Raw genomic sequence first — 22,119 nt, 5'->3', positions numbered from 1 at the left:
TTGGGGGTTTTTTTCTCCTGTAAATGAAATGTGATCTGAAGTTTCACATCTCACTGCTCCTGAATCATGATACAGGACAAATATCTCAGAATAATGAGAACAATCATGGCGAAGAAAATTACGTTAATGACAAAGTTCTTAAGATTTAAAAGGAAACGCAGCCACGGGGAATTTCTGAATTAAAGATTGAACTCGTTTCCTCTTCATGCTGCTCTACAGTTCTGCCTTGAAGCTACAAACTCATTCAAAGCAGAAACAAAAGTTAATGGTCCCCATATTTGTTTACTGGGATTAGAGTGTCTGCAGAGAAAAGATTTACTCTTGTAATGACAACGTATTTGAAATCAGATTTTATTTAAAACCTATCAGTGTAGTCAACATTTTAATTCATCGAATTCTAACCATTCAACAACAAAAGGGTGTATAAAGTTGCTTCTAAAGAGATGAAGGGAACATCCGGACGAGGAGCTGAACGGGTCTGAGGCGAGGAAACGAGCTGCAGCTGAACTTCAATCCTACTGGAATCTCTTTAGAATCCGAGACGAGCGCACAATGAGACCTGCTGTACATCAGGAAGGAAATTCTAAACAATTCAATTGGAAACTGATCCCAGAACCAAGAAGAAGACAAAAGGTTTCAGTACCATAAAGATTCAAACAGAAGCTTAACTGGTGGTGATAAGCAGCACGGAGACCGAGATAATCCAGCCGCAGGGTTTCAGTAAATCAATTAATCACATTGAACATTCAGGATTGAAAGGAACTCAAACTGTTTATGTGTAGAAGTTTTGAACTGTTAAGAGTCACACAAAGTTGTGACTAATTTAAAAAAAAACAAAAAAACAACAAATTAACAAATCGAACATCCACACGAGATCACAGGTGTGTGTCCAGTGTAGTTAACAGCAGCAGATTTCAGGCATCTTTACACATCCTGGGCTCCTGTAGTATCTGAAAGGGGGAAAAAAACAACAGTTTACTTCAATAAAGCCGAACTGTTTGTTTCTGTGTCGACGAAATAACAGCTCAGGTTTATACGGCTGTATTCCAGGTAACAACACACACACACACACCGCCGTGGCTTTTGTGGGGCGTTTGGCAGCAACACAAACAAAACCGTAATCTTAACTGGCGGGGATTGTACTCCGTACCCGGTTCCTTCAGAGCCTGAGCGTTTCCCACCAGCCCAGTCAGCAACTCCCTGTTCCCGTTGAGGATCTCGACTGACAGGTTGTTATTCTGCTGCTCCTCCACAATTCTCTTCTGAAGCTCCTCCTTGTGGAACAACACAAACACACACACAGCTTGTCATTAGAGGGGAATCGACGCCTTCGTTTCCTCTCTGCTTCCGTGGAGCGGCTCGGCACATACCTCGCACATGACGGTGAGCTGGAGCGGCAGTTCTTCCACCTTGACAAAGTCGTCTTCATCAGACTTCTGGCTGGTGTTTCCTGATCCCACCTCCTGCGTCGGGGATATCGGTCATATCAGGGGTACATGAAAGGGTTTCACATTATTCCAGACAAAACGGGTCACAGCAGCCTCGTCTGTTTATCCGTTACTGAATGGAAATGTACGAGGTCAGCGGTTTGTGAGCATAATGACAGAACGCACATGTAAGCTGAGCGCCCGGGGGGGGGGGATATGAATGACCAGAGAGGTAGACCTCATAATATACCCCGAGAGCGCTTCTTCCCCAAGAAGTCAAGACGTTCCGATCCCAGAGGACTCTGCCTCCTGAGGCTGCACACATGCACATGACTTTGGAAAGTGTAAAAATGACTATTAACACCCAAACTTTAACTTTTTCAATAGAAATAACTTCTATTCCAACTTTTTCATAAGACAGTTTTTTTTCTTCCAGAACAGCACACCACAACACATACACACATAATCTATTAAGATCCGTAATCAACTACTCCACTGTTGGTGAAACAGCATCCAAATAAAAGCTAAAAAGAAAAGTGCTATATAAATCGAATTTACTTTTTATTTTTTCCCATCGTTAGTCTGGAAAGACAAACTGGCAGACATGAGCTCAGATCATTTATAAGAAACTTTAAACCAACACTTCCACAATATGTCTGGACTTCTTTGAATGGTTTTTGTGCCGACAGATTAATTATGCGGTCGTTTCACTGGTCCGGCCCACCGGAGATCACACTGGGCTTCACTTTGTAACGCTGACATATTGTGGCACTAAAATAAATAGTGAGTTCCTTCACACGGTCACTTACATCAACACTGATCATGACTGGTGAGTCGGTGTCGGGGCTACTGGAGGCTCGAGCCTCTTTAGAAACGTCCGGATCAGGAGAGACGGCAGACATTTCTTCAGAGGCTGTTGCCTCGACTGCACTCTCCTCCTCTTTCTCTTCCTCAAGGCTCTGCTGCTCCACACTGGTCTGTTCCTCATTCACTGCCCTGCCCAGTTTGTTGCCTCCTGAATACCAAGCAGAATCGTTTTGGTAATCGTGACAATCCAGCAACACGATCAATAGCTTTTGATTTACGGCCTCACCATCATCATCCTCCGAGTTCTTCGGCCCTGGATGGGTCTCCTGGGCTTCACTGGCAGCTGCTGCCTGTGGCAGAGCAAGAAGACAAAAGGTCGGACAATGTCAAACAATAGCAGTTACAACTGTAGCTGGGAAAAACAAAATCTCTGAGTGTGACTCGGACCTCCTGCTCCACCTGTCCGTCAGCAGAGGCTTGCAGGGATGTTTGCACGTCTACTGGTCCAGCTTCAAACTCCTCCATCTCCTCCTCCTCGTTCTCGTCCTCACCACTGCCGTAGTTCGTCAGGGCCTGCGTCTCAGCTTTAGAAAGACCTGGGAATCAAAAAACAAATAAATCACAGAGATGTCCAACAGGGTCCAAAAGTGTGAGATAACAAAGGAAACTTCTTGAAGATTAAAAAAAAACAAACAACGTACTGATTGACAGAGGAATTTCCGGTCTCTCGCCGTCCTCATCAGCCTCTGAAGCTTCACTGCTTTTGTTGTTCTTCTCCGTCTGCAGGTAAAGCTCCTGGAGAGCAGGGCCACCCTCCCGCTCAGCTTCATCTCTGTCCTGCAACAGGATAGGATACATGATAGGAGGTCATTGCACTGGTTTCCTGTTTTTACTTTAACTCGAGTTTGAGAATTGACAATGCAAAATAATACCATTCCTCTACAAATCTTGGTTTTGCCCAATTTACCATTCTGACCTGCTGGTATGTTACTAAAATCTCCGTTTCTTCAGTTTGAACAAAAGATGAAGAATCTGCTTCTAGTTTCACTCATTTATGCTGCACAGTCTCCTCATCTCTTGTAATCCAGTCACTTTTTGTTCCATTTATTTTTGCTTTAGTAGTTTAATGATGCGTTTAGATTTTTACCAATCCTTATGTTAGATTTTCATTTCTCCTTATAATGGATGTGTCGTTATTGCTAAATAAACTGAAGTACCTTGTCTTCATCTGTGTAGACTGAAGAACTTGATTTTTCAATGCAAGCCTTTTCCTGAACACAAATAAATGACAGGCGAGATCATCAAGTCACAAGTTGAATCATTGTGGGGAAAACGTCCAAATCCAATTCTGATGACAAAAAAGGGGAAGAAAAAAAATAAAAAATCACCAACCTTCAGGCCGGGTTTAGCTTTGCTGGATTGTTCCACCAGCTTCTTATTTTTGCGTTTAGATGCCAAAGCAATACTGCTGCTGTTGTCCAAATCCTGCATGAGCCTAAAGAAGGCCAGTTCATTGAATAGTATCTCTGAAATCTCCACCAGGAGGTCCTCCCCACAGTCCTTCAGCGTGCGGCCCACAAATTTACTGAGAGAGTCCTGAGTGAAGAAAGACACCGTCAATTTGACCGTTTCCATTTCATCTGCTCGCTTCAGAGGACGTGGTCGTACCTGCAGGATGCCTCCGAGCTGCTTGTGGAAAAAGCGCACAAACTCTTTGCTCTCGTCATTTTGCTGGGTGAGAGTGAGGACCATGCGCCGCACACACGTCAACAGCTGGAGGGAACACACCTCGTCCATGTTCTCCTGGTGAAACAAAGAGATAATGGAGGAGTCAAACTCTCAATCCAAGGCCATTTTAGGGCTCACACCTACAATGACAAGGAATTCTGCACCGAAGGGAAAATGTTACTTGTCAGATGTGACGCTTGGTCCGTCACAGGGACAAACGAATTTTAATGTTTGGTCACCTCGTTTCTGAATAAGGTTGAAAAGATGTTTCAAAAGTGACTTAATTGCTGTAAAGCATTCTGAAGACGTCAATGGGACAAATAATCTAAACACAGCTGATAGAGGAACATTTATTTAAAGCTTTCAGAAAGTAATTTACTGAGAAGCTTAACCTTTTGTGCCCGTCCAAACATCAATCAAAAAGACTCAAGTGTCCTTGTGTTTAGCATTTTAATGGATGTAGGTGTGTCAAAGTTACACACTTGAAAACTGACTTCCCATTTAAAGTGTCATCATATTGTAACATAATCCAGCAAGTAGTTAACTGCTAACAGATCCCCGTACTGAGCGATAGTATGGAATTATAAACTACATGTCTTATTATGTGTTCAAGTGTTGATCTTTTATCGAAAACAAGCAAATATATACAGGAAATATTTTGTTGGGGGCAATCTATAATTAGATTGCTTTACTACAATATGTGGAACTGCACACGTTGATGCGCTGACAGACGTAATTTGAGAAATAGCATAATTTCTTACAAGGTTTTGTAAATGTTTCCACTCCAACAGAAAAGTATACTCCTTTCAAATCCAATTTAACCTTCGCTAACAGTGTGAGCTACTGCTCCCTCTAGTGGTTGTAACGTGGGCATCGCACCTTAAGGAAAGGAATGACCGCTGTCATGATGGCTTTGATCTGACGATCCAACTGCTGCGTGTCAATCTGAGGGCAGTGCACGTCAGCGGCTGCTCCTTCTGCTGAGACGCACAGAAATACTGCCGCGTTAAACGGAAAACAATTCACGAATTCAAACAGCTGTTAGACATGTATAGCAATCTTACGACGCTACAAGTCTATGCACTTGTTGAACACAAGCAGGATCATGTAAATGTGTACCTTCCACTCGTTCGGCAAAGTTAGCAGAAGGATGTTCGGCGTGTGAGACTTCAGAGCCGCCTGCACCCACAGAGCTGGCGTTGCAGGGGTTAAACTCAGCTTTAAGCTTCATGCGCTCATATTCCCTAATCCTGGCCAGAGCTTTGTCTAAATGAATCACCGTGTTGCCTGTCAGAGCAGCGAAGAAGAAAAAAAGAGCCAGGAGAGACAAAAAGAAAATGAGGTATGAAAAGTTCAAATCCGATGAGGCGAGAAGGAAAAAGAGAAGCGCGTAATGGATATTAATGCAACTGCAACCAGGCTCACACTTGAGGATCAGTCAAAATATGCCAACCTTCTTTCACGGATTATATCCAACCTGCCAAAATCTGAGAATCTGAAGAGATCATCATCTAAATAGCACTTTTTACTTTGGCCTGATCGTGAGTGTAAACTGGTTGGTTCACCACCAAGAGAAGCGTCGAGCAGGCAAAGTAAGCAAAGCACTTTTCACAACAGCCGTGAGGGAAAACCAATTTGTTAGCGATAGTGCAACCCTACCCAGGTCATCATTGGCAAAAGGTTCCAAGTTGGAGGAGGTTGACAAGGTGCTGACATTGTCCACAGATTCGACATCATCTCTCTTCTTCATCAGATCCTGAGTGAACCTCAAGTTCTTCTCCACCACCTCCTGAAAAAAAAAAAAAAAAAAGACGGGCGACCTCCGTTCAGACGCACAAAGAGCGGCAATATTCTAGAAAGTAACCAATTTACATCTTGTAATTTGGGATTAATTTGCGATTCTCCAAAGAAAATTAGATGTTTCACCCATCATCCTTGAACAAAGGCAATTATTCAGAGACAAAAGGCTTGGTGCCCAATTAGCACAACCCCAGGAACCCTGGAGCAGAACAAAGACCACATGTCTGATTTGGCAAAAGAGACGTGTAAAGACGAGGGTCAATGCTTTTTCTTTTCTTATTTTTTTTTTTAAACCACGGAGGCTTCTAAAGCCTTCCTGTCAAGTGACGTTCAAAGAAAATAAAGATGGGGGGGGGGGGGGGGGGGATTACAATCAGAAAATAAAAAGAGACATGGAAGGATGAAAAGAGACACGACAGGGGGGGATGAAAGGAGACGAGCCTGAGAGAGAAACTAATAAAAGATGTATTGAAATGTAGAAAAAGAAGCACATTAAAAAAATAAAAAGCGTAGGATGACAGAGGATTGAGACAAAGACTTTAGAACAGGGAAAAGCCTCAACAAGGAAACCAAAGTGACCCACAAAACAGGAAGGAGGGAAAAAAAAAAAACACCACAAGAAAACAGTGTGAAAATGTCACGCTGGTTGGTAATAATGCCTCTCTTACTGCATCACTGGTAGTCAGACTCTCACTGGGTGTGAGCTCAGACTGAGAGCCTGCGGTCCACACCACAGGACCGAGGTGGGGCAGCTGGTCTTCAGCCGCACTCTTCTCTGCCAGGTGCCTGGTAACAATGTCCTGGGAGAAACACGCCAGAGAGTCGCTGTTTAAAAGGAATTTCTCAGTCGCACCTCAGGGACACAGTCAGATGATCAGACGTGTGACTCTGATTTCAACATCACAAGGCATCACACAGTCAAGATTGCTCCACAAAGAGACTAATATTACAGCTCTCAGCCAATTCAAAACCCATTTTTTCATAAAGAACTGTGAACTCTCCTGGAATAAAGTGTTCTTCACTGATAAAATTAACGTTGTCATCAAACTCGTCTGACTGTTTTTAAAAAAGATTCATATCCTTGCCATTTAAAGAGAAGGTGTGGTCTGACAGGAGGGAAAACATTCCATGTATAGCTTAAACTAAACCTTTCATTGCCATTTTGAACTGATCAATCTTTTTAAGTGTTAATCTCAGTAGACCCCTTGAGCTTCCATGCTGCCTGCTTCTTCGCCTGCACATTGACTGCACAGAAGACATTCAGACTGCACCTCATGACAAATGCATTACACAACCTGCCAACCAGTTTATCATCAAATGACAATTCAAAAGACCATTTTTTATATTTCTACATATCGCTAATTGTTTCTGAAGTTTTGCTGTGGACTTTCTAGACTATAATTTTTTTTGAATATTATTATCAAAGTCTAATATTTCTTATTTCTCGACATAATTCTGGGCAAGTTTGATCATTTTGAGGACCACAAAAAATGCATCATCTCTAACAGTGGACCAAAAGGGACAGTAATTTTACCACAATGAAAGGATGGAAATGAATTCTGGAAAAAAGTTATATCACAATAAAATAGTTATAATATTTTCAGAGTATGGTGTTTATAATGAAAATAAAATCTAAATGTAGTTAAAAATCTATTTCCTCATCTTTTTACCCCTGCAAATTGCTGCACAAATCTGTTCTGGAACTTGTGTGAATTACAATTGATATGCTCTTTAATAGGAGATAAAAGTCCACAAATCAAACCGACTATCATGAATTCTGCCCGGAACAACTGGTCCTCATATCATACTCAAACAAGAGTGTGAATTTGAATTTACACAAGCTATCAGTAAACAGAGGCCCCCCCCGGCATACCTGCAGTGAATACAGCGCCCTCTGGCGTAAGTAGTCCGTATTGAGCAGCTGCAGCTCATGAAAGAGCTCAATGAGAAAGTGTGGCCGAGACTCATTCTGGGAGATCAACGTCGCCACTTCAGAGTAGATGGTCTCCCTCAGTGCTTCGAACAGTGAGAAGTCACTGCTGGCATCTGCAATTCCAAAACGTACATATTAGATCAGTCATGGGTGAGAACAACGTACAAATTAAAAGCCCCCGCATCCAAAACCACTCAGCCCACAAATATATCTGGAATTTTTGGTTAGGTTAAGTAAAAAAAAAAAGAAAAAAAAAGTCCATGCATAAAATGGTTAGGACATAAGAATGAAATGATGCTGAGATTTCCCACAGTGAATTTACCTGGTGCTTCTGTGCATGCAATTCTGTTAGAGAGGAAGGGTGTTCTCCAAGCATAGGCTGTGAGTAGGATAAATTAAAAGTAATAAAGTAAATTAACTCTAAACTTGAAGGAAAAAGAAAAGTAAATCATCCAACAACACGTTATAAATATTTAGGAAAGAATATAGTTGATGGAAATAAAATACTTAATGGAGACAGTAAAATGAATACACAGAAGAAAACAAATAATGGTGACGAGGGAACGACAGTTTGAGTCTTACCAGAGGAGAGATCATTTCTTTTGTTCCCCAGCTTCGTCTTGCTGTCAAGCTTTTCTTGGGTAAGCTTGTCCAGCAGACTCTGGTTCTGAGCCTTCTGATGAGACGGTGCTGCCCTCTCCTGGACAAAGTCTGCAGTGCTGCTGGCACTGTCGCTCTCGTGACCTGAGGATGTCACCAACAATGAAAAGAGCAAACCTTGAGAATGTTTCTCTTATCGTTTCGTTAGAGTAGAAGCAAACAAACAAACCACAAATTTACAACCCGACAAACCAACAAAAACAAATACAAGAAATCCAACATTTGAGTTTTATAAGAATCAGCAGAGTTGATTCCATCTCAATACCTTCACTGTTCTTGCCGTGTCCTCGGCTCCTCCTTCGGCGGCTCTTGGGAGTCTTGCTTCTGGAGGCCAGGTTGGCCTGAGCAGAGGCCTTGCGTCCAGCTTTAAAAGTCTTTGTGATCGTGGTGGGATCAACAGGATCCGGCATGCTGCTGAAGCTTTCTTCCGATGCCTTGTCAAAGTCCTGATGTCGTGAGAGTCGGTTGGCAAAAATGGGGGAGGAGGACGGAGACTCTTGTGGCTGTGTATTAGACAGGTGATGGCGAACAGCATTGTTTGTGTGGGAGGTATTCAGCCAGCCAGCAGGTCTGAAAGAATCACATCAAAAAGAAAGAAGTTAATCCCGATGTTCTTCAATGAAAAGCAAAATATGTTTTCAAGCTGCTGGCCATACCTTCTTTCTGTACTTGTGTTGAGAGGAGAGCGCTGCAGTGGAGGAGGAAAACTCATGTACTCCGTTTTAACTGAAGTGTTGGGGTCCAACTGCTGCTTGTGGCGTTCAGGAGTTGTCTGACCCACAGCACCTTGGGAAAGCCCCCCGGTAGCAGCAGGAAACATTGGGTGCAAGTTAAAACCTTTAGATGGAGGAAAAAAAAATATATTAAAATGATGTCTTTCCATTTGCGATAATATGCCTTTGCTTTGCTGTTCCACCCCGTCTGTTTTCACCGCATGACATTCTAAATGTGATTTGAAAAGAAGAGCTAATAAATATGTGCGTCGTACTTGGAGGGAATGGGGATAAGGCAGACGCTGACATGTTGTTGGCTGAAGGATGAAAGGTTGAGGAGAAGGGGAGGTAGACACCCGGGGAGGCTGAGGGGTTCACACTGTCTTCTTGGGATGAGCTTTTCTTCTGTGTTTGCCAACCTGCTGCTGACGGTGACTGCTGCTGCTGCTGCTGCTGGCGAAGAAGGTCATTCAGGACCTGTTTTAGTCTGCATGGAAAAAAGGACCATGGGAAACATTTAAACATTTTAAAAGAACCCATCAATTGATTTAAATAATGTGGAGAGTACTTGTTAACGCCGTTGTTTTTACCTTTGCACATTGTTTTGCTGCCAAGCCAGTTGGGTGTAGCACTGGTTGAGCTGGTGCATGACCAGGTGGACTTGTGGTGATGACAGGTTGTTGGGTAAGACACTGTATTGGCCTGTTAGTAGTGTCTGCAGCATGTATGATAGTGACTGCAGATGAGGGAAAGTGACAAACAGTGAGTTTATTGACTGGCTAAACCAAGTACGAGTCAGTAAGCCATTTCCATGATAGCATCGGTGTGTGTGTGTGTGTGTGTGTGTGTGTGTGTGTGTGTGTGTGTGTGTGTGTGTGTGTGTGTGTGTGTGTGTGTGTGTGTGTGTGTGTGGAGTGCGCTGACCTGCTGATCCTGCATGAGCGTCTGACACATGTTGGTGCTGAAGTCCAACTGTCTCTGTAGATGGCCAACCTGTTCCTGCCAGTTGCACGAACCCTCAGCAAACGAGAGCTCAGAGGCCCAGCGGAGGTTCTCCTGGCGTCGTGTGGCTCTATGCTGACTTGCAGGCTGCGGTTTGGCCTTAGTCTTGTTATGAAGATGCTCACTACCCTCACCTGAGAAGGCTGCTGGAGGCTTCAGGTTACTGCAGGCACAGAAAAACCAAGCAAATGGCTGTTAAGGGACAATATATATGGATTTGTCATGTTTGATTCTTCTTCTGAAAATGTGATCCGACCTTCCTTGATTCTTCCGGTTACTGTACGAGCACTGGTTCCTGTTTGGTGAGAAGACATGGATATCATCATCACTGCTGCTCTCTGTACATTCTTCCTGCTCCTCTTCCTCTGCACACATCTCTGAGCGATATTCATCCTCATTATCATCCTCATCATCATTATGGTGGTGCGGAATAGATCCCCAGGTGGCCATAGTTCTAGTAGAAGATTGAAACAACATATGAATTTCAAAAGGTCATGCAGACAATCAAATTTCTTATCGTGGTGGCTAGTCATCTGTAAGATCCCATTTAACTTTAAAGATAATCAACATTAAGTCAAAAACCGTTGAAAACAGACCTTGATGAGACCGTTTGTGAGGGTGTAGCCATGCCCCCTCCGTCCTCCATTCTGCAGAGAGAGTCATCAAGACCACTGCGCCTCTGGTGTTCGGCCATCAAGGCCTCCAAATGCTTTCTGCGCTGCCGAAGTTCCTCTCTCAAAATCTGATGGCGGCGCATTTCGGACCAAAGCTGCTGGCGGCACAAGGACAAGAGAGAAGTCATTCAGTAAACCCGACCAAGTTAAAGGCAGCTACAGTTGAAGTCTGGGTGTTTTAGGCGTTCATCACGGTCACCTCATTGTCAGTGACTGCAGAAGTGGCTGCTTCTGCAGCCGTTGGTTTGAGCACAGTGGAGTTTGATTTGAGTCCCGATGATGAAGACGCCTGGGCAGCGACAGGAGTGGAAACTGCGAATGGAGCCTTCCTCAGCAACCCCTCCTGACTCACCGAGCTGGACACAGACGACTGCAAAGGAGATAAGGTTCATTTTTTCATTTCTCTAGCACATAATTTACTGGTGGACATAAGCTCTACCGGGAAAGGACTGTAGGTTCTTTTTCATGTCTTATATTTATACATTTGGTGCCATTTACTGGCAATAATATTATTGCATTGGAAACCCTGGTTATTTCCCTTTTTAGAAAGGTCCAACATTTTTTCCTGGAACATTTGTGGGTTGTGCAGTCGAGATGAATATTAACACTTTTCCATTACGGTTTTAGCTCTTCTTCAACTCTACTGTGTTTGTTTTGTCCCTTTCCTACTTTTTGTGTGTAGTTTAAACGTTGCGAATGCATAAAGCAGGTACCTGAAGGTCAGGGCAAGCCAACTGCAGGTCCTGGATCTTGCCTTGGATTTCAAAGAGCCTTTGGCGCTCCTCGTGGAGCAGCTTCAGCTCGTGCTTCTGCTGACACAGCTTCTCAAATAATTTCTCCCTGTCAGATTGATAGAATACCAGCAATTGTAAAACCACTACATTTGGAATCATTTTCTCAAGCACTTATACAGATGGGAAAAAAAAAAAAAAAAAAAAAAGCGAGGAGACAATTTGATCCAAATTGGATCATTCATACAACATAAGCTGGAAATGCATCTTTTCATGTTTTTTCCCTAGATACTGTACCTGGCATTGACAGAGAGGGCGAGGTCGCTGGGACACTGTTTGCATGCTGCCCCTTGTACGGGTGCTCGGGTATTATTTGGCTGTTGATGTAAAGCTTCATCCTCATTAGCGGTTGTTCCATCGGTGTCGTCACTCTGGACCCAGACACAATATTAAACGTTAATATTCCTTTACCACAATAGGTCGGCGTTCTTCATACAAAGCATCACATATCAAAGGAATTCAGTCAAAATAGATTTTAATTTTTCTTAACTCACAGCAAATTAGTGAAAATCTTTTCTTCAGTAGAGAAGGTTCATTGCCAATGAGTTACTGTATAATGCGAATATATTCAGAATAAATGAAAATCTGCAATTTATGCATTCCTGACACCATAACTAATGTACATACAATGCCGGGTACCATTAAATGTTAATGTGTAATTCAGGGCCTTGTTTTAACTCTACTGATAGAAGCTGGCAGAATTTTCCAACTGGAGAGTTTTGATGCTCGTCTCAATAATCCGGCTCAACAGTTCCACCAACCAGACTCGTCATTTTTAATCATCCACCCCACCTGAACCATGGCCACCAGCTCCTGGAGCTGCCGCAGTTTTTGCTTGGCCGTTTGGCGATGAATCTTCTGAGCGAACGCTGCGTCATTCTCAAGGCTGCTCCTCCGGCTAGACTCCGAAGCCTCACTGTCTGGTGCCGCAGCCTGCGCCCCTTCCTCGTTATCAAGACCGTCCTCTTCCTCATCATCCTTCACCTCATTATAGGGGATGTCTCGGTTGTACTGACACTCTAAACCAGGAAAATAAAAAAGACCGCGAGTTCACAATTCTGGTATTTTTAAAATGTGTTATGGGTTCCATTTATTTTGTGCCATTTGAGAGGCAGTCAAACCAAAAGATGTATTTGATATGTGGGAATGTACTTAATAACAAAAATGAAATATTTTCATGTTGGCAACTTTGAAAAGCCTCTTCTTTCCTGTGGCAACACAAACTGGACTGAAAGACAGTTCAAGTACACTGATAATCAAAAAGAAGGTTAACATCCAAAAGCACATGTACCGAGGAGGTAAAAATGACCTTATTTAAAGGGGACATATCATGCTAAATCCACTTTTTTAGCCCTTAAATGCATTTTGTTGTATATTTAGAGTGTTTAGAAGTACAGAAAAGTTCAAAGTAGTCTCTTCAAAACAGAATATAAAGATATCAACGGAGCACCTGGTCATATTTTGCGATCGGTTTCGATTTTTCTATTCTCTATTACGTTTTTTGAACAATGACGTCACAGTATTCTCAGCGGAACTGCCAAATTAGGACATCGACATTTCGAGCAATCCGCCATTTTTGTTTCTCGCTGCGATTTTGTAGTCCAACCGAAGTTACGAGAGGATAAGTCGAAATGTTCGGTTGTTGGATGTAGTAACCCACAAGCTTCGTTACACCGTCTCCCAGCATCAGAACCTTTTCGAAGTGCCTGGTTGAGTTTTATTTTTCACAGAAATGTACCCACATCTGTGGGTAAGGTCATTTTTGTGTGCGCGAAGCACTTTAAGGACGACTGCTTCAGCAACCTCCGCCAGTATAAAGAAGGATTTGCCGAAAGACTTCGTCTGATTGAGCGGTCAGTTCCTTCTATCTATGGAGACGACGAACAGAGCACTTCGGTAAGCTGTATATAACGCTAAAAAGTGTGATGATAAGACGTCCCTGTCATTGTTTTGTTAGCATTAGCAGTTGCACCGTCTTCATATGTTAGCGCTGTGTGCTCGTTTTAGATTATAATGTAACTTCTGTGTTAAATAGTCGTTGTAATACAGGCAGTATTGTAGTAGTGGGCATGGATGGAGAAGTTAGTGTAAATATAGTAACACACCATTGCGTTACATCCATATGAAGACGTTGTTCTGTAGGTGCATCATCGTCATTTTCATCTCGCTCCGCCGGGTCCGACTCTGGCTCCAACATGTATGGCTGGATGGACAAATCTTCCGTTGTTGACATTTTGTAAATAATGTGTGAATATAAAGTTTCTGCGCCGCTAGATAATTGTATCTGTTCTATCAAACTACAAAGATGGCCGAACAGGGTGACGTTGAACCGAGTGTCACCTCTGCAACCTGGAGAGGAGGAGGGGTATGAAGTGTCTCATTTGCATTTGAAGAGACCGCCCCAAAACGAGTTGCTCTCAGAAGCACATCAAAAAAGGGGTTGAAAAGGGGCCTGTGGAGCTATAATAATGAGGAATTCAGACCCAAGCATTGCAGTTTCGCGTTGTATAGACCACAACTGTATGATTTATATGTAAAAAGGAAGGATTTAAAAGCATGATATGTCTCCTTTAAAGCCTACTCCCTGCCACTGTACACTGCCCCCTTGTGGTGCAGTTACAGCAGAGCCAAATTTGACAAGCTTCAGGTTGCATATAACGATGCACTGTGTTTGCTATTGAGGGTTCCACAGTGGACCAGTGCCAGTTTGTAGCATTGAGAGTGGACACATTGTTTATCACAAATGTTTTATTTAAACTTATGAAAAGAATAAAGCTGTCCAAACATGAAATTATAAAGGTTTTAATCAGACCAAAGGAAAGTAGTGACTTTAGAGGCACTGGAGTTGTGTTTATATGGGTTTTAATATTCTATTTCATTGTTGTTGTCTGTTGCTGTTTTTTTATAATGTTCACGGTTTTTCTTATGAGCTTTTTATGTTTGTAGATGGACCCAAGAGTCTGCAATTAAGATTGACTGAATAAGATTCAATATTTTTGTTACAGAAGAAAATCCTAGTGAATTTCGCAAAGAATGTTCAAGTTGGCTATATTGGCGTTCGGTGTTGGTGTGTTTATGATTTACCTATGGCTGAGGGGATGTTGAGGCTGCGGAGGTTGGCGGCTGACCGATTGTTGATCTCGCACTCTGTGTTGAGCCTCCCATCCCGGTTGTTGGTGGTGCTCCTCCTGTGGCCACGCCCATTGGTCAGACTGTTCAAGTCAGCCCAGTTCCCACTGCGCTGTGGGTTTCTGAAACGATAAGGTGACATGAGTCTTTCAGCAGTGGATTTGAATCAAAAACGGCCTAATAGTTATTAATTAGTCTGGCATTTCTTCATTGAAATGACAAATAATTGTAGTGAAACACACACCTGAGGTTAGTTACAGGCTGGCGGTTCTCCTGCTCAGAGTCAAACATGGCCTCAAACATTGAACCGTCCTCAGTCTCATCTTCTTCCTCCTCTTCCTCCTCATCGTCATCCTCTTTCACATTCTCGTTGACTGCATCCACCATCATATCAGAGGTTTGCTCATAGTACTGAACCAATTCCCGCAGTTCATTCAGACGCTTGTGCACCTCCTTTAGTTTTCTGTAGGGATATGAAACAAGCCTGTGAATGCTGCCAGTAAGTTTGGTGGCACAAAAGAACAGTCTTCTCCGTGTCTGTTAAAGGCACCATTTGAACTCACCGACAGAAAAACATGTTTAATGAACGTTAGGTACCTCTACCTATCGTTGCTACTGAGTTATACACCAACACTTCTCGACACAACACTTTTGCATTGTTGATATCGGACCCACCCTTTTAACGTCTTTGAGACGCACGTGGGTAGTTTTGTGTGTACCTGAGTTTGTCTGCAGAATTAGTGCCTTGTTGTTGTTGAGTGAGCAATGGATGAAAGGGGGTGGAAGCTGAGGCACCATTAGAACAAAAAGTCGAGGGGCAATCGGATGAGCCTCCCACACTCAGACGACCCTGCACGGCCAAGCCACGGCCTACAGGAAGTAACATGCCATTTATTAACACTTTCAGCATAAAAGCCACAGAATATTTAGAACGAAAGCTTTGAAAGTGTCCTTACTTGAGTTATTATTGAGTGTCTGGTCTCGGAGACTATGTAGCTCCTGCAGGATTTTGTCCATGGTTTGCTTTTTGTCTTGGAGTTCTTGGAGCTTCGTGAGTTTGGCAGTGGCAGCTGTTGCTCCAGTGTCGAGGCCAGTGTGTGGGCCAGAGGCAGAGTGGAGGAGAGGTCTGTGCTGCGGTGGACCCACAGCCTGAGAAGCCCTCGTCCAGCCCACCTCCCGGGAGAGGGAAAGACTCTCGGCCTGACGCCGGTTATCTGGCACTGCTTTAGTCTGAATGATTCAAATAAAGATAATAGAGCATGTCAATTTAAAAGCAAGATTCTAAAAAGAGATAAAGTTGTAGCCTTTAATAGAAGTCAATCACTTGTTTACTTTATGAACACGCTAAAGTGTAAGTTACCAATTTAAAGCACAAAAACATTTGTAGTTGGAAAACCTAACAACTTGTAATATAATCCAACAAAATGTTTTACAATGACAATGAAAGAGCAGTTAAGGAGTAATGCTAAAGTCATTATCCAATCATCAAAAGTTGTACCAACTTCAACAAAATCTTAGCTGAAAAGGTTACCAGAACCAATAATATTAATCTCTGGAGTACCTGCGAGTTATGGAGCTGGTTGTGGAATCGCTGGATCAGTTCATTTAACTCGTCATTCAGTTCTGATGTGATGCTCAGGCCAGAAACGCTGCCCGTGGTTTCTGTAACGACTACAGACACAGCAAAAAAGGGTAAAGTAAAAATATTTCGATATAATAATCATTTAAATTGGTATAACAAAAGAACATGAAAATTCTTCCACAATCAAACCTGTTGGAGAATCAAATTTGTAAAATGTACTTTTTTTTTTTCCTAAAAGAAATCTACACATCTCCAATATTAGCTCCGAGGTGCTTGTGAACTTGTATGCGCAAGAAAAAAAAAAAGAGGAAACTCTAATGTCGAGATTTGTTTTTCCATGAGAAAAAAAAGAAATCCTCATGCACAAAGTCCAAAATCTATGTTGAGATTTTTTTCGATCATGGACTTGGAAATAAAATCTAAATAGCCAGCGCATTGACTGCTTCTACAAAACACATTGCGGGCGGTTTATTGAAGTGGTGGAACGATGCCTTAGAACAGGCTTTAGCTCATAAACACAGTGCAGTTGTCATCAGAATTAGGACTTTGAAGAGACAGCAGCTCCTCACAGATCCATGCGGGGTGCTCGTGGGCCTTTTATGAAATGAATCAATATTATACAAAGTAATCTGTTGTAAAATCAGATGTTCAGAAGCAGTATGTAACCCTGTATAGTCAGAATTATGGGTTTTAATAATGTGATTATTTTGGCATACACGTGAAAATGATGAGGGATGGAGCAGAGAGGGACGTTTCCAGTTTGTTTTTATATAATAAATCAGCCACTTTTTTCTCAAAGTGCATGAGGATTTTTTTTTTTAACTTCCAAAAATTTTCCTCTTCAGTAACCTAAAATTTTTTTTGACATTCATTTTATCACGAAAAATAACTTCAACAATGGCTTTTTTCTCAAACATCCGATATTCAAATTTTTTTCTTCAGTGGTCCAAATGCTCTTCCATAATAGTAAATAAACTAGGGTAGGAGGCTTTTGATAGATATTGGCCAAAGTCGATGTGGGAACTTCACGTAGAAGCCATTTGCAGAGGATCTTAAATAAATAAATAAATCTATAGTTGCTTAAGCATGCAACTCACCTGTGTCTTCAATCACAGCAAGTGCCTGTTCAGCACTGTGCTGCATGGCCATTAGTGCTTCCTGTCGGCCCTGCAGGGCTCGGAGCTGCTCCTGCTGCTCCAGCATCTTCTTCAGCAGCTCGTGCTGCTTGCGCAGATTCTCCAGCTCTTCTCTCTGGTCAGCACGCACAGCTTCTGGCCTGGTGCCCTACAGAATTAAACACATGCAGACCATTACAAACACTTCAAACAATACCACTGAAATACTGCAGTTACAGAGCAGGTATGCCAGAATGTCATTGTCAGAAACCAACAGAAAACTAAGAAGAGGGACAAATTGTTCGGTTGCAATTTCAATAGCTTGGAACTTAAAGACAGCCCAGAGTCTGTGTCGTCTAACAGAGAGTACTGCAAAAAAGAACATGTAATGTGGGTTGAGCTCAGCAAATGTTGCACAAACAACTGTCGACAAATATGCACAATATTGAGTTGAATGCATCTGGAGGCCGAACCTCAGTGTTGACAAAGGTGCTCTCTTCCAGGGAAACCGAGCCAACTGCAGAGTCCAGGGTCCCCACATCCTGCTCCCCATTCTCCCGTGCCTATAACAACATGAGAGAAAAGAGCCAAAAGTTAGAGGTGAATAGTCAAGGAGAAGCCAAAAACTGAACAGGAAAATTGTTAAAAAAAAGAAAAGAAAAGAAAACAGTACAAAGCATGCTGTGTCCTAGTTTTAAAACTCACATGTAGCAGGAACCTACTGCTGAAATGTTTTAGGCCGTCGAGACAGTCATTAAAAATATATCTGTATGGCAGGTTGCCAAGGTAGCACAAACCAGCTTTCTCTGACCTATGAAGGGATATTCTTCAGACATGACTTACACATTTACTTGAAATCAGGTAGTTTTGTCTGAAAAGCTTGAGAAATCAATTTCACTTACAAGCATCTTCTGCAGGAACTGCAAATAAGACTTTTCCTGCTCCTTGAGGTGTTCGATGAGATGAGAAAGACGCTCCACGTTGGCAGGCACATCGTTCTTTTCCACCAGGTCGTCCCGCATGGAGCTCGCCTTACTGATGTACTCCCGGATCTGGATCAGTTTGCTCACCACCTGAGACCATACGGAGGAGGATGGGCGTGGATTTAATGAGGGGAAATACGTAGAGAACAAGGCGTTACGAAAGGTGAGTGAGCATCTGTAGCGACAGCTCAGACTGGGCTAAACAAGGGCAGAAAAGGGGGGTTGGGCAGAAAACTCACTGGGCACCAGGGGTGGCATATTTATAAATCGTCCTAAATACAGCCCAGTTTCAGCTGCACTCGCTCTCTCTCACTTTTATCCTAGTTCTGGTTTCTCAGTACTCTGGAGCAGAGCTGCACAGACCATGCTACAAGTACATATGAACATTAACTGGCTCAAATGAAAAACTGGCGTCTTTTAGAGAAAAGTTGTAAAATGTGACTAAATGTTTCAAAAATATAAATCATTGGATAATAGTCTAATATAACTCAACAAATCAGTGTATTTAGGTCAGAGTTGATTGCCATCTTTATGCCAATCAGTCAATAAAAACCACCTTGTGGGTCGTTACTGCAACACAACGCCTGCCTCTCGGCTTTATTACAATACACATCACTTTTCTGAAAAAGATAAAGCAGCATTTAATAATAAAGACTTCAGCCGAGTCTAATCAGTTGTACGGTATTGATGATTCAATTCAATTCAACTTTATTTATATAGCACTGCATACAACACAGTCATTTCGAGGTGTTTTTAACAGAGAGAAACCCAACAAATAGTTGCAATATTATTAAAGTAAAAATACTTTGCGCCCCATGCACCGTGGTACAAGTGTGTCAACCGAACTCCACTTAGAAGGTGCAACAATCCAACAGTGAAAAAGTGGAAATCAAACAAACACTGCACAGTTACCTGGCTGCTGTCTATTCTTGGCTCTCCTCTCCCGTGTTCTCTGCGGTCTGACGGGCCTCTCTCCGTGTCACCGCGGCTGAACCGCGATGTTTCCTTGGCAGGAATCATAGGGGTAAGCTTTTCCCTGACTCCCGTGCTGTGCTTCTTAGTTTCCTTGGTGATAGCAGGGGTCGCTGGGGCAGAGGAGGAGGGAGGGAGCAGCTCCTTGCTCTTGTTAGTGTTGACATGTAGAGGTAGGAAGTTGTAGGGTTTCTTGTTCTCCCCCGCAAACTGCCGCTGGTTGTTGGCGGCTGTCACACGCCCCTGGGAGTCGCTGCCAATGCTCCTCTGTGTGACATAAGAAGATAAGAGTCAAATAAACTGGAAATCAAAGCTCGTCTCTGATATATTTTGGGCCATTGCATTTCAGCAACGTATTAGCCCGCCATGTCATTTCTACAGAAACGCATTTAATGAGTTTTCTCCATGAAGGACACCTTATAAATATTTACAAATCCACTCTACTGTTCTGCTCTCTTTAATCACAGTTGAGTTGATCATGCTCTGCATTGCTATACATTTCCATCACACTTACTAATGTGGTAAAACAAGGTCAACCACAATGAGCCGTATCAAACTATGAACAATATTTCGCTATCATTTCCTTTGTTGGCTGCGAGGCATCTGAGGGAATACAGCGTTGGTATTTCACGCCTACTATGGCCCTGAAAATGCTCTGCTCAAGGACAGCAACATTTTACCTCATCCAGGTCTGTAAAATTGATTCTCTGACGAATCTTGTCCAGCTCGGCCTGGTCTGGAACAGACATTTGGGTTGTGTATTTGAATTGCGGGAAGGAATGAGGGGTGCGTGCTCTCCTGCGACTAGCCCCTGGGGTGGACTCTGGCGAAATGTCATTAGTCAGGCGGCTCTCCACCACTGCTGCCGACAGCTTCTTCTTGTTCTTCTCTGCCGACCTGTTTGCTTTCTTCTGCTGTACGCCCCAGTCCTGTTCACAAACAGATTGGTAGGACACACTGAGGTTCAAAAGAAAGCAAGGTGCACGAGTTTTCAGGAAACTTGTTGTATCCAGTGGCAGCATTTGGAAACAAAGGATCTTGTGTCGAAACTGTAGTTTATATCAGGTCAGTGCGGGCCTCACCATGTTGTTGAGTCGATCTACCAGACTACCGTTGGTTACAGTCCAGTTGTGCAGATCGTCTGCACTGTCATCGAAAGGAGCGCCTCCAGTTGCCATGCCTCTCTCTAACAGCTTGCTGGAATTCACAACAAAACATACACTGGTCAGGAAAACATGTCTCTTTAGATAATACAACATTTCAAATGACCTTGAATCTACTGCTTCTTTTGGTTTGCTGCTTTATAAAGTCACCAGCCTGCACACAATAAGAATGAATTGACACTTGGGAGAGCGCAAACCTTTGCCAATGCCACATTTGTTTACGGAATTGAGTTCGCATTGGTGGCATGATAGCCCATATCAATGCTAACTCGCCAGTCGGGTAGCAGGGAGCGTCTCCATGGCAACAGAGGCTGATCTCCTTTGACCTCCATTATTCTCCTCCATGAGGTGCCTCTCCCATCCGCTTTGTATGAGTTAATAATGAACTCGATGAGAAGGGAAGCATTTTAGAAAATACTGCTTCTACTACGATTTAAAAATTTTTTTTAAATGTTTTCAAATATCCTCGATAAGTTAGAAACGTAACTGATTACGTAAAGTTAGCTATCCGAAACCCCAGGATGACTGATAACTGGTAACATAACAAGATATCATGTTACTTACGAAAGGAAGGCTTCGTGAAAGCACTGCAGTTGCCTCAGCTAACACTAACGAAAAACGCAGAATGCATCACTTCCTACCGGTATTAGTAGTAAACTACACTTCGTCTCGGATCAACGTTGGACTGAAAGTGTAGCTCCCGTTGCCGTGACTGTTTTGTGTTTTGTGGCCCGCTAGGAGTCCCGGGAAAAACAAACAAAAAAAAAAAACGACGAGTTGTATTCCCTCCACTTGCTAACACTTTAGCGCTCTTTCAGTAAATTCCCGGAGAAACGCAGTCTAATGTCACCTCCACTAGGAGAAAGCGCAGCAACAACCACGGAATCCCGCACAGTCATCTCACACGGGGCGTCATAACCCGCCCGGGCAGCTTGTTTTGTTGGTAAACTTTGCTAGCGTAAAAAAAAAAAAAAAAAGAAAAAAACATTTGTGCCCCAGTTTCGTCGAGCAATCGCCATGGCAACAAGCCGTGTAACCCCCCGATCTGTCCCCGCGAACCCCGCTAGCGGCGATATCGTCGCAGCATGAAATTCACTTAAATACACGCCACTAAAGACGGTCTCGCGTGCAGGTGCAGCTGGCTAAAAGGTCTTAGCCTGCTCCCAGCCGCACACAATGCTGCTAACTTTCAGTGTCTCTCGACAAAAAGTTGAACCCAGCGAGCAGCCCCCGCATCGCGTTAGCCGAGCTAAACTTCCATCCGTGACGGAGGACTGGTTACCTGGTCGGTCTAAGGGTCAAGCACTGTGAACGCCAACCTTAAGGAAATGTAGCCGAGTATAGAATCTGCGTGTAAAATGCAGGCATTGGTTTTTAATTATTATTATATTGGTAAACCTATGTAGCTGAGATAGCTAGCTTACAATTTAAGAAAGAGAACGATGATGTTACCATTCAGAGCCAGGAACCGGAACGTGATGCCGTTGGTCAGCGCCTCGTGCGTTTCAATGGATATTTTATAAATCCTCTATCTGCCTGGTAAAAGCCATTTGATTTGCGTCGACGTTTGATCGCTACCAAAACGGAGGAGCATCTAATGGAAGTGGTGGGAGCCTGATATAAACCCTCCCCATCAGCAG

The 22,119-nt window shown here is 43.0% G+C and overlaps 1 protein-coding gene across 11 annotated transcripts; it reads right to left on the bottom strand.

Annotated features, from left to right (window-relative positions):
• Positions 1–336: 336 nt before the first annotated feature.
• On the bottom strand, positions 337–22,114 carry pcm1 (pericentriolar material 1). Of its 11 annotated transcripts, none has more exons than XM_080463863.1 (40): positions 21,932–22,114; positions 20,399–20,513; positions 19,997–20,245; positions 19,257–19,583; positions 18,264–18,434; positions 17,835–17,924; positions 17,344–17,530; positions 16,226–16,335; positions 15,621–15,894; positions 15,384–15,534; positions 14,909–15,127; positions 14,620–14,786; positions 12,328–12,554; positions 11,773–11,906; positions 11,458–11,584; positions 10,944–11,114; positions 10,667–10,842; positions 10,327–10,524; positions 9,993–10,233; positions 9,659–9,804; positions 9,344–9,555; positions 9,012–9,192; positions 8,621–8,925; positions 8,278–8,439; positions 8,018–8,074; positions 7,636–7,808; positions 6,431–6,562; positions 5,622–5,751; positions 5,082–5,249; positions 4,842–4,942; positions 3,903–4,037; positions 3,627–3,830; positions 3,452–3,505; positions 2,936–3,071; positions 2,682–2,830; positions 2,521–2,584; positions 2,237–2,442; positions 1,371–1,463; positions 1,151–1,274; positions 337–950 (listed from the first exon to the last, which is right to left on the bottom strand). In XM_080463863.1, exons 2-40 carry the CDS (start codon positions 20,492–20,494, stop codon positions 925–927), a joined length of 6,273 nt encoding a protein of 2,090 aa, XP_080319989.1. In that variant the 5' UTR covers positions 20,495–20,513; positions 21,932–22,114; the 3' UTR covers positions 337–924. The 11 variants fall into 11 exon arrangements, with proteins under 11 accessions (XP_080319989.1, XP_080319993.1, XP_080319992.1 ...); XM_080463867.1 differs by having other exon boundaries at positions 4,842–4,939; XM_080463866.1 differs by having other exon boundaries at positions 10,667–10,839.
• Positions 22,115–22,119: the final 5 nt, after the last annotated feature.

Source organism: Lipophrys pholis, assembly GCF_963383615.2.
Source record: "Lipophrys pholis genome assembly, chromosome: 5".
Taxonomy (NCBI): Eukaryota; Metazoa; Chordata; class Actinopteri; order Blenniiformes; family Blenniidae; genus Lipophrys; species Lipophrys pholis.
Note: the sequence above shows the minus strand (reverse complement) of the source record. Positions and strands in the feature narration are given on the sequence as shown.